This window comes from Wyeomyia smithii, chromosome 3, assembly GCF_029784165.1.
Source record: "Wyeomyia smithii strain HCP4-BCI-WySm-NY-G18 chromosome 3, ASM2978416v1, whole genome shotgun sequence".
Taxonomy (NCBI): domain Eukaryota; kingdom Metazoa; phylum Arthropoda; class Insecta; order Diptera; family Culicidae; genus Wyeomyia; species Wyeomyia smithii.
The window spans coordinates 209383077-209395597 of NC_073696.1; the positions used below are offsets into that span (position 1 = coordinate 209383077).

A 12521-nucleotide genomic window follows, 5' to 3' on the forward strand; every position below is an offset into this window, starting at 1 on the left:
TTTTATGTGTGCTTGCAGTTCTGAAGTTTTCAAGTGTTTTACGAAGAAGCGAGCAATGTCTTACGAGGAAGTTAATAAGATCGATTTAGTGAGTTTGTTCATACAACCTAGAACAGAAAATGTTATAAATGATTGCATTGAATTGATCAAGCACCGTTTTGAAACAGTTTTTTACAAACAAGACCATAGAAAACTGTATTAACATTTGGTGGCTCTACAATCGAGATTTGCTAAATCGTTTCGTCTTCAGTAGTTTTGTTTGAATTGAATAGCTTTACAACTTTGCTGAAGAAACCATATCTCTTGGATGATCCTATCAAAAGTTAGATTCGTGCGCCATCTCTGCGGACAAATCGTGAACGTTTTACTATTATGTGCATCTTTGCTGAAAAGAGTAATCGTTTATCTCGTTCCACTAACGAGTTTTTTACATTTATTCAAAAACACAAGACATTTGCCTCAGTTTACGTTGTTTATAGACAGCCCCTTGTCAGTACAAAACTTTTCTTATATGTCATAATCATCTGAAGTGGAAAACCAACAATTTGGCACAAAAAAATGAACTTTGGCCGGAAATTTCAATTTTCCGACCATTGTGCAGTGATTAGGGATGCACTAGCCTTTGATACACACCGGCTCGCGAAAGTAAGCAGCGATTTTTTGAGCGCCCCAAAACAGATCGTTAGCCCGAAGCCGAAGTTTACCGAAACATCACGATTTTGTGTATATTATACATATTCTGATTCTGATCTCTGTCCATGTATTCATTGTACAACTGATGCGTTATGCATTTTACACTTTTTTTTGTGAAATCAGAGCAATCATTGTGCGTTTTGAAAGGACACATTGGATGATTTAAGCTTTTGCGTATAGAAGCCCTTAGCCTCCTGAACAAGTTTACTGAACACCGCAACTTTCTAGCAGGATGAAATTTTGAGATTAGTTAAGTTCAAAATACAACAAATTGTTTTCCCACTAGCGCCACATAGCGGTAAAATCTCACACTGAATTGGCCACCATACAGTAGCCTTTGGCCTTATGAACAAGTTTGCTGAAAACCGCAACTTTCTAGGTTGTCAAATACACGAGATATCCGCCTATTCCAGGTGATGCTAAACTTTTCCAAAGGTGTTGTAATATTCAAACTGGGTGTTGCAATACTCAATAAAGCTATTCCAAACTTATGACGGTTAGTGTATATGAAGCTGAATTTTGGGTTGCTGTTTCTCTCGTAACACTTATAAATCGAAAGTGTTCAAAATACCTGTAATATTTGCCACCTCTAGTGCAACGAAACTAGCATTATTTGAACGTAATCAATTTTATATTTTTCAAAAAAATAGGTAACGGATAGCGCAAGTGTGGAAGAGGTCGCGAAGTTGCATGTAAAATCCAAACAAATTGGAATTGGAACGTATTTTTTGCGGAAATAGTAGGAGGGTGGTATTCAAGACACGACCGCATGACGTTGACTACCGTATTCTTATATTCCACTAGCTGACCCGGCAAACTTCGTCCCGCCTATTATAGTGTTTAATTTAATAATTTTAAGCATTTCAAATTTATTGATTCGTTGCGATAGGATTATATCGTTTAAAAATAATTGGTTTTATCGGAATGGCAACATCCTCAACTTTTGGCTTTTGTACATGACCTCTATTCCGGATATATATTGGGTGCATTTCAGTTATTTTCGTTGTTTTCCAGAAACTGAAAGTGGTCATCTTCTGATTCAAAATGGTGTTCAGGGTCAATGCTTGGCTTCTTTACATCATTTCGATTACGGACTTATCCATATGTAGTAGTATTCGGTTATTTTCGGATGTTTTCCAGAAGTTGCCATTTTTCAATTCAAACTGTTGTCTAAGGTCAATTTATAGCTCCTTGCATCATTCTGGATCCGGTGATCCGGAACCGTAAGTCGCCATCTTGGATTTAAAAATGGCATTTGGAGACAATTTCTGGCCCTTGAGCGTCATTCTGGTTTGAGAAACACCCATATTGGGTGTTATTTGGTCATTTCGGCTGTTTTCCAGAAACCGGATGTCACCATCTTCGAATTCAAAATGGTGTCTGTGGTCGATTCTAGCTCCTGTGTATCATTCTGGTTCCGAAGATACTCATTTTGTATGAAAATCGGCCATTTTTGGTTGTTTTTTAGAAACCGGAAGTTGCCATCTTACAATTCATAATGGTGTCTGAGGTCAATTTTCAGCTTAATTCTCGTTCCAGAGATACTCATATTGGGTGGTATTTGATCATTTTAGGCTGTTTTCCAGAAACCGGAAGTTGCCATCTTACAATTCAAAATGTTGTCTGAGGTCGATTTGTGGCTTCAGTGCATCATAACAATCCCGGAAATACCCATATGGCGTCGTACACAAATTACGTAACGCTAAAAACCTAGATTTCAGACCCCCTCCCCACCCCTATGTAACGATAAGTAACGTTAGATATGACCCCCCCTGGAATTACGTAACGCTGGACGCTTGCAATTTTGAGTAAACATCTCAGTTTCGTAACGGACTAACATCTCAGTTTCGTAACGGTAACAATAAGTAACGCAGACTTATCCCCCCCTCATGCGTTACGTAATTTGAGTACGACGCCTATTGGGTGGTATTTGGTCATTTGCCGCTGTTTTTCAGAACCGGAAGTCGCCATCTTGGATATCAGAATGACATTAGGAGACAATTTTTGGCCTCTGAGCGTCATTCTGGTTGAAAGGGTCTGGTTCTGGTCAGAGGTCGAATTGTGGCTTCAATGCATCATAACAATCCCGGAAATATCCATATTAGGTGGTATTTGGTAATTTTCGGCTGTTTTCCAGACACCGGAAATCGCCATCTTAAAATTCAAAATGTGGTCTGAGGTCGATTTGTGGCTTCAGTGCGTCCTAACAATTCCGGAAATACCCATATTAGGTGGTATTTGGTCATTTGCCGCTGTTTTTCGGAAACCGGAAGTCCCCATCTTGGATTTCAAAATGGCATTAGGAGACAATTTTTGGCCTCTTAGCGTCAATCTGGTTGAAGAAACACTCATATTGGGTGTTATTTGGTCATTTTCGGCTGTTTTCCAGACACTGGAAGTCGCCATCTTACAATTCGAAATGTTGTCTGAGGTCGATTTATGGCTTCAGTGCACCATAACAATTCCGGAAATACCCATGTTTGGTGGTATAAGGTCATTTGCCGCTATTTTTCAGAAAGGGGAAGTCGCCATCTTGGATTTCGAAATGGTATTTGGAGACATGCCAGAAGAAGGAAGGGTGTCGAAACATTATGGACATGTTTGTTACACCTAAAAACATTCACCTGCTAAATTTGGTTATATTCGCTTGATTGGTTCTCGAGCTGTGCGTAGTTTGAGTTTCATTTGTATGGGACCCCTCCCTTATAGAAGAGAGAGGGGTGTCAAACCATTATATTTGTTACCCCTAAAAACAATCACCTGCCAAATTTGGTTCCATTTAGTTGGTATGTTCTCGAGATAAGCAGAAATTTGTGTTTCATTTGTTATGAACTCCTCCCTCACAGAAGAGGGAGGGGAGTCGAACCACTATGGACATACTTGTTACCTCTAAAAACATTCACATACCAAATTTGGTTGTATTTGGTTGATTGGTTCTCGAGCTGTGCGAAATTCGTATTTCATTTGTATGGGACCCCTCCCTTGTAGAAGAGGGAGGGGTGTCAAACCATTATGGATATATTTGTTACCCCTAAAAACATCTACCTACCAAATTTGGTTCTATTTACTTGGTTAGTTCTCGAGATGTGCAGAAATTTGTGTTTCATTTGTATGGGACCCCTCCCTTCCAATGGAGAAAAGGGTGTCGAACCAACATGGACATTTTTGTTACTCTTAAAAACATCCACTTGCCAAATTTGGTTCCATTTGCTTGGTTAGTTTTCGAGATGTACAGAAATTTGTGTTTCATTTGTATGGGACCCCTCCCTTCCAGAAGAGGGAAGGGTGTTGAATCAACATAGACATATTTTACATATTTTTTACTCCTAAAAACATCCGCATGCCAAATTTGGTTCCATTTGCTTGGTTAGTTTTCGAGATGTGCAGAAATTTGTGTTTCATTTGCATGGGACCCCTTTCTTCCAGAAGAGGGCAGGGTGTTGAATCAACATGGACATATTTGTTACTCCTAAAAACATCCTCATGCCAAATTTGGTTCCATTTGCTTGGTTAGTTTTCGAGATGTGCAGAAATTTGTGTTTCATGTGTATGGGACTCTTCCCTTGCAGTAGAGGGAGGGGTCTCGAACTATCTTAGTCACCTTTCCCGGCCCCTAAAACCCCTATATACAAAATTTCACGCCGATCGGTTTGGTAGTTTCCAAGCCTATATGAATCAGACAGACAGACAGACAGACAGACAGAGCTGGATTTTATATGTTTAGATTAAAACAAATAGTAGAGGGAATTACAACGCTACTCTTACAAAACTTTGAGGCACCAAAAGGTGCCAGTTCCCGATTATTCTTGTTTACTGGTAAGTCCGTCGAGAATTCCAGCCATTTTAGTATTTTGCAGTAGCCATGTACTACTAACAGCCACCAGCATTACGGGAGAAACCGGCACGAGATGACCGGTACTATTTTGTCTTTCCTCCTTTCAGCTGCTAACACCTAGCTTCCGTATGTAACCGGTACGGTTTAGTAATGAAACTGATGGGGTGGGATGTTCGAACGGTACGTTTTATACCAAGGCTTCGTCAGTTAGTTGGAAAGAAGGAGTGGCTAAGTAGATAATGAAATGACAAGGAACGTAAATAAGCATCGGAAACAGAAAGTGACAACAACAATAACGACAAAGTCAGATCGATTGTATCTGTTAGTGTCGACTGTGCTTGGGTAGTGATTGGCTGCGCGGTATGATTTAGACAATCGATATTAATTACCAATTTTTCAATAGTGTATCTCAAACAACAGTTTGTTTTTGTTACATATTTAACCATAAAAGAATTTCTGATCGATTGATGCCAAAACCTCGAAAACCTGATTATAAATGACTGAAAAATAAGCGCTCAAAACCTGACCACTTTTCCCTGGTTTTCCCTGGTTGAGTTACTAGATTTTCAAATTCAGGTGCCTAACTTCGATATAGACGTTAGTCAACGTCAAAAAATTGTGTTTTATATGAAGTGATTTACTAATGCAAACGAGAAAACTTCAAATTTTGAGGTAAGATAACATATACAAGTATACCTCGATTTTACGCACATTCTCGTTTTTGAAATGTGCGTAAAATCGAATTGTGCATAAAATCGAATCAGAATTTTTAATATTTTTTATAGTCCAAAATTAACTTCCATGATCGGAAATGTGCAAGAAAACATGTAGGAGTCATCCAATTAGTATGTAACGTTCGAAAGGGGGGTTGGAAAGCTTGACAACTCATAGAAACAATATTAAGGGTCCAAAGAAACGAGAGTGCATAGGAGCGGGGTCGAAGAAAGTAATTATTTGCGTTACGTAAAAAATAGACGTTCTCTAATGTGCCGTGGGAAACTCACCCAGAACATATGCAAAATGCTTTGAAGGAATTACTTAAAACAATGAAATGGGCATGTGTGTATGTGAATTATATATGTGTATGTGTGTTTGCGTGTGTACGTGTGCATGTGTGTGTATGCGCGTATATGTATGTGAATGTGTGTATGTACGTGCGTATATGTGTGCGCGTATATTTGTGCGTATATGTGTGTATATGTGTGCGTTTACGTGTATTTGTGTGTGCGTGCGCGTGTGTGTATGTGTGTGCATGTGTGTGAGAGCGTATATGTGTGACTCACACATTTATTTATACCCACATACTAATGCAAAGGAGGCATTGAAAACAGCTACTCTATTTTGTAACAGTACACGTTTTATAGTTATTTAGTTTTAGTAAATTACTCCAAACGAGATTGTTTGCGTACGACGTCAAATATTTTACGCGTTAGACACGTATACAACCTTGAAAAAGTTCGCTGTTTCGCAAAAAAGGGTCTTGTTGTTACTGTCTCCCGGTTTTCGGCAGATTTCCCAGCCTATATGGACGGCCCCTTATGAGTGGACCATATAATATATATAACCCTTCAATACGCACGATTTAATGAAGAAAACATACGAAATAAAAAAGTGTTTGAAAAAAGTGTGCGTAAGATCGAGGTAAAATGTGCGTAAAATCGAGGGTGCGTATAATCGTGGGTGTGTTTAATCGAGGTATAACTGTATTCAGTTTCAAAGTGAAGGTGATACCGTATTTTTTTTTGAAGACAAAAGGTTTCATTGAATTATATTATGAAATTCGAAGATTGTTAAGTACAATGTAATGGAAACCTTTTTTTTAACCATCCCACATTTCATGATTCAAATTTTTTGTTTTTTTTTCAGTGCAGGTTATTTCCAAAGAAAACAATTTCGTTCAATGGAAAATGAAACCATGAATTCAACATACTAGCAAAATTTCATTCCAATTTTTAACATTCAAAACGAAAACAAACTTTTTCAGCATGTGAGCTGTTAATACTTTGTATATAAAACCAAAATGGGTTTACCCCGAAATCCGAAAAAACAAGCTGTTTGCTGAAACTGTCTTGTTAAGGTCACAAGATATAAATTGTTGGCGTGAAGTTGTGAAAATCTCAAACATACCTCACTCGAATTTTACTCAAGCAGACCTTGCTATGTTTCTTGTCGATATATACAACATATCGGGTACTTCTGCGCGATACTTTAAAGATAAAGCACGTGCCGAAATCTCCATTTCCTCGTGCATGTTAGTTTATGACTACGAGAAATCTGCTCCTCGTATCTTAGTTAATGTTATTTTACAGGCGATCGAACGAAGGGTGCTAAATCTAATCCGCACTTTTCTGATCCGATTTGGGTGTAAAACGTGGCGATAGATAATAATTTTTTCGGCTATTTTTTCACGCACCCGTTTTTATGGTTTAGTACAAAATTATAACCGCTTCATCAATTCGCCAAGAATTGTGACTCTGTTCATTTCAATGACACGGTATTGAAAGCTAGTTTTTCGACTGGCTCCGAAAATGTCTAGAGTTCATATGAATTTTGCAGCCATTTACGCTGTGAATAGAAAAAAATCGCTTGCCTAAATTCATTTATCATTTCCGCTTTCGTCCATTGTATGTTTTCCATCGGTTCAATTTGTTTGGTTCGCTTGTTGAATTCTTTTCGCTTCGTAGCGAGATGCCGTCTCTTTATTAACGTCGTGGTCGCACTTCAGCGCGACAGAAAGGTGTAACGTCATTCCATGCTAAAGTTGGGAGAGACCTGATTGCCGTATCGCGCCAGTGAAATCTTGACAATGTTCTAGGTTTAGCAAGGGAGCCGTAAACGGTGTCGAAAGCGGTTTAGGGATGATGTCAATCGTTGCCGTCGTACGTGCCTATCACTCTACGCTGGTGCAAGGAAAACGGCGTTCGGAAGTTGGTTCCAGATTCGGGTGGTTGATTTTTATTGACGTCGTTTGAATAGGTATGTTATGTTGCGAACTTTTTAGCGGGTCTTCTGTACTTTTTTCTTTTATTGCTGCTGGATTGCTAAAAGTTAGAATCTGACCCAATGCGTTTTTAGATATACTGCGTTTGTGAAAAAATGGTTCATAGTGACAACACTTTAAAAAAATGCTTTCAGATTCATGTCGAACATTCCAACAAACCATATCATTTTGAATAGTAAATGATCAATATTCAATGATATTTTTTTAACCTACCTGTATGTGAATTGGTACTTTTTTCACCGGAGCTGGGGCTGCCATCGCTCAAACCTTTCACTCTATCTAAACACAAATGTCGATCGTAGTGATTAATTCTTTCTGTTTTTCGTGCTCTTCTACTTCGTAATCACCGAGCACTTTTTTTTATTCCTGCAATTGAAACGAGAGGAACTGGATAACAAACATTTTCTACACTGTATGCACTATTTTGCTTCTCACAAAACACAATTCCCATTCAGTTTTGTTATTCAACCACACCTTCCACGTAAACATTTCATCATTGCTTTGCCCTTTAAACAAGATTCTCGAGTTCTTCGCGGCGTACAGTACAGCAGAGGGAATTGACCATCGAGAATTACCACAACAAACAACGGCTTCGGTCATTATATTTGAACCATAAATAAAAGCCAAAAATACACTTCCCAAGGCAGGCAGCATCCCATCGCTCACAGATTGCGCACCAGCATCCAACTATCGAACCGCGGGAAGTGGAAATTAAAAACACAATATTTACTGCAACAACTCGAGGCCGAACATTTCGGTACGATTTCACGGTTGAAGTTGACTCCCATTTTATTTTTGGCTCCTTTGCTGCAGAGGAAAAACCGTTCAAAAGCTCTCTAGCGGTTAAGGTGAATTACGATAAAATCCATCAAGTGTCTCAGGTTAAGTTGAACTCAGCTACGGTACAGAATGGTTCGCCGTTAAACGCACCTGCTAAAGTAATGCCACCAGCCAAACAGCTGTTATAGTTATTCGCAATTTAAGCAGTTGAAGGGTTCAATTGGAACGGTTTATTGTTCCACTGGTTGTCTACGGTTACACTTGTTGTGTTGTGGCGAACAGGTTGAGGGATGTTCCTTTGTGATAAGCACGCTCTATGCAGCGTTGTTAAGAAGAGGGTGGATCTAAATTTGCAACTCGTTAAGGCAAGTGTCGGAATAAATTTTTTTTGAACAACCAATCAAACAATCAGTACACTGGTGAAGATAAGTAATCTAACTGAAGCGAAGCAGTCTTATTTTCATAGAAAACTTTTTCGCTTTCGCAGGATTTTTTTTCTTATGCAAGGTTGTTGCAATTCAGACGTTTTGATCAAAATTTCAAATTGATTTTTTTATACCGTTATAATTCATGAAACTTAAAAAAGCCTGTGGAAGTTTTTCTTTTTTTTTTCTTCGTGCATAGAGTTGATTATACGATTTCAATATTATTTTATTCGACTCGATTTTACTATTTTTATTTGGTTCCAAATCTCTATGGCGATATATAATAGATTGATATAATATTTCTCTGCATCTTTGTTAGAATTAAACTTCATTATAAAGTTTCAGTATATATTATGCAGTGTGCAGGAAAGTTCATGAAAAACTAAAATTTCACTTTTCGTTTTAGTCTTGAGGTGTTAAAAGGCAATTGTGGAATAAAAATAGTTTTATCTGATACACCCTTTTATACACAATTACACTTAGACAGCACATTTTCACGGTTCGCTGCACCGCTCAAGTGCTCACAGTGTAGAGAAGCAAATTATTCTGCACTTGTTAAGGTGGGTACCTCGAAATGATTCAGTGGCATGGCATCGGAAAAAAATAAATAAAACGATGGCTAAGGCACGAGTCAATCGGGTAATTGGATTACGTGATGATATTTAGAACGCATTTACAGGTGGGCAGGCAAAGCATCGAGACGTGGTCTGCACGCTGGTTGAGCACACAGAATAGGCGCCCTGAGAGAAGAACTAACTTCGGACGTAGCGTTGTCGTCGATCGCCACCGGAAGGATCGAATGGCGTATGCGCAGCAAGATGAGCCCCCGAGCAAGTGGATACTGGGGATGGGATGGCATAGGATTGTTTTGCACTGCCCCGCCGCGCGAATGATGTAATTCGATAAACGGTGTAGCAAATTGGATCACACTCAGCTCGGTGGAACGTTTGCGCGACTCGCTGATCTGTTGAGAGAGTAGTGTCTATATCTCTGTACGGTTTGTGTTCTCGTTTCATTTCACAGCAAGTGGTGCCGAATTACGTCAGCATCTATCCATTGATACGCTCAGCTGCTTTTTTTTGCTTTTACTTCTAGCAGCAAGTTTGCGAAGTTGATGTAAACATGGGAAAGTTTTTTATGGTGTGTTGTAAAATTTAGGTTAGTGATCTTTTGACAAAACAGGAAATTGCCATATTTGACATAACAAGTAAATTGGTTAAAACAAGTTCTCAAATAAAAAAAAAACTAACATGATGAATGATACTGTAAGTAACAATGGTAGTGGTCTCATTTGATTAAAAATTGATTCACAGTTTTTCATAGCAGGCCATGTTCAAAGACACTTGGGTTCTGTAGTAAAGTTTTCTACCCTGTCGAGAAATTAAACGAGATGCACAACGAGGAGTTCGGCAACACTTCTGAAAGTAGTTAAAATTGGGTTTGTTCTCAGATCAATCTCATTTTGGCTGACATATCTCAGCTGTCACGGATGTGCAGTCATACCGAGGCCAAAACGACCACTTTAATCGAGATTCATGCAAGGCTAATCGACCTAGACAAATCGAGCTCTTCGTGGAGATGATAATTTGATATCTAGTGGTTATCAACTAATGGAGTTGTGACGAAAAAGGGAACGTGAGACTCTGTTTCAACACTCGTCGGTTTGGTGCAGGCACATGTATCACGAGTTGTTAATGTATGCAATGTAGGGAACGAATCCAATTGCACTAATGCTATAGCATAAGAGGTCTTAGATTTGACTTTACGTAGCGTTCCGATGGTGGAGGAACTAAAAAAGCATGTCCCTGATGAATCTAGTTTATCGCAGAATGGTATATCCGTTTGACTATTCCTCTTAAAAAATAACAATTCAGGAATAAAAAAAACTGAAATTCTTTTAAAGGACACGTGGTCAATCTTTCGAAAAAAAAACAGGCTCTAGTTTAACTAGACATAAGAGCAAGTGATCTACAGTACAGGATCACAGTAATATCCTGCTTGAACGAAACACTTAGCAAACTTTGTTGGAAGGTTAGTCGCTTTCTCATTAGGGCTAAAATTACTTCCCTTGCCAAATCTAAAGAACGCTGCCTAATTGCGGCCGTTTATTACTTATTCCATTTAGGACATTAGGTCGTCGCTGTTTCTTTCCCATGGGAAATATAGCGTCAAATGTCCCAATGCCATCAAATATCGTCGAAGTTCTCAGGGAAACTGGATAAAGCATGAACACGCGCAGCTACTATTCCAGACTATGGCTGGAAGAGAATAGAATGGAATGTTCCGAATTTTCTAATTCTGGGAAGAAAGATCGTGCATCAAGTGCATGAATTTAGAATATGCAACGGAAGGTTGCCTCAAGCGATTGTCGGAAATGCCTATGGAAATGAAATGTTAACTACATTTTCTCAGTTCTGGGCATGAAGCCTTTTCACATTCTGCGAAAACATTCAGGCTATGTCTGAGACAACGCGATTGCGAAAAGCATCGTCCAACTATATAAATTGTTTAGGGACTACTGGAACGAACTTCGTAGAACTATGGCACCGTAGCTATTAGACGAACGACTTTACATGATTCTGAAGCTCAGGTAGAGCTCAACAAGTTTACCGTTTGGCCTGTCCATACATCTTGCACTTTACATTAAAAATATTAACAAAAATTTCCGATTTTCCGCCTTAAAGGAACGGTACACCACCGGGTCGAAAACGGACATCGTGTGGCACTTTGTGGACGCCGGATACGCCCGTTCCAGCATCTACAACATCTTGGCACTATTGGGCAACAATCTGAGCATCGAAAAAAGCCCGGTTTCCCCCTGAGCGACAAGAAGCTCCAAAAGATGCTGAAGAGTAAGAACGAAGGTAAGATGGCTACATCGCTGCGTGCACTTGGCCTGCAAACTGTGAAAAAGTATCTGGCGAGCACGAATACACGTGTCAGGAAGCGGCAGCCCCGTCCACTGGTCTCGGAGCTGCAGGCAGTGACACAGCGGCATCGGTTTAATAAGATGATAAATTTTCCCGGCGAATCGCGACGTGGCGGTGGTGACCTATCTCACTCTGGATGGCAACGGCTGGTAGGGCACTTCGTATTTTACTTCTCCCACAATGGAAGTTAGCTCAGAGATGAAGTTCATTTCACACACCATGTTCCCTAAGATGGTGCTACTGTGGCTGACAATCAGCGAGAAGGGGATGTCAAAGCCACTCTTCTTTCACTCTGGACTGGACGTGAACGGGGAAAGTACGAAGCGTCTGCTGAAAGTTGCGTCGTTAATCAAAAAACACCAACAGGGGGAAGACGCGGTGTTCTGGCTGGATCTGGCGTCGGTCCACTACTCGAAGCGATCGTTGAAGGAGATGGAGCGGTTGAATATCGATGTGGTACCCTGGTCGGCGAACCCGCCCAACGTCCCCAGCTACGTCCCTTCGGGAATTTCTGGATAAACCTGAAGCATAAGATCTACTCCAACAGTTTTGTTGCGGAAACTGAGGAGGAATACATCTTTTCATTCGCCATAGCAAATGCTCCGGTCGCTACTGGAAGGCCTCTCGCAAGGGCGTAGATTTTTTTTCAAGTGAGCTAAGATGATTACCTTCCACGGGAAATTTATCAAACTCAATTACCTGTCTTATTTTATTTTATCCCCATCCGAAAGAGCTCATTTTTTAATGCAAACGTTAGTTGGTATAAAATAGATCCCAGTGTGGTCCAGAGCATAATGCCTACTGGGATAGCAACCAAGGGAAGACCGGCGAACGAGTGGAAATTTTGTCGCATTCCG

At 39.8% G+C, this 12521-nt stretch overlaps 1 protein-coding gene across 4 annotated transcripts in view; it reads right to left on the minus strand.

Annotated features, from left to right (window-relative positions):
- LOC129730704 (dihydropyrimidinase) overlaps positions 1 to 12521 on the minus strand; it is a 53034-nt gene that overhangs the window by 24833 nt on the left and 15680 nt on the right. For 3 of the 4 annotated variants that reach the window (XM_055690249.1, XM_055690246.1, XM_055690248.1), the window contains exon 2: positions 7743 to 7895. In XM_055690249.1, coding sequence (XP_055546224.1) covers positions 7743 to 7787 — 45 coding nt within the window. In that variant the 5' untranslated portion in view covers positions 7788 to 7895. Of the gene's footprint in view, positions 1 to 7742; positions 7896 to 7964; positions 8058 to 12521 lie in introns of those variants that run through there. The other variant, XM_055690247.1, reaches the window with a different exon arrangement.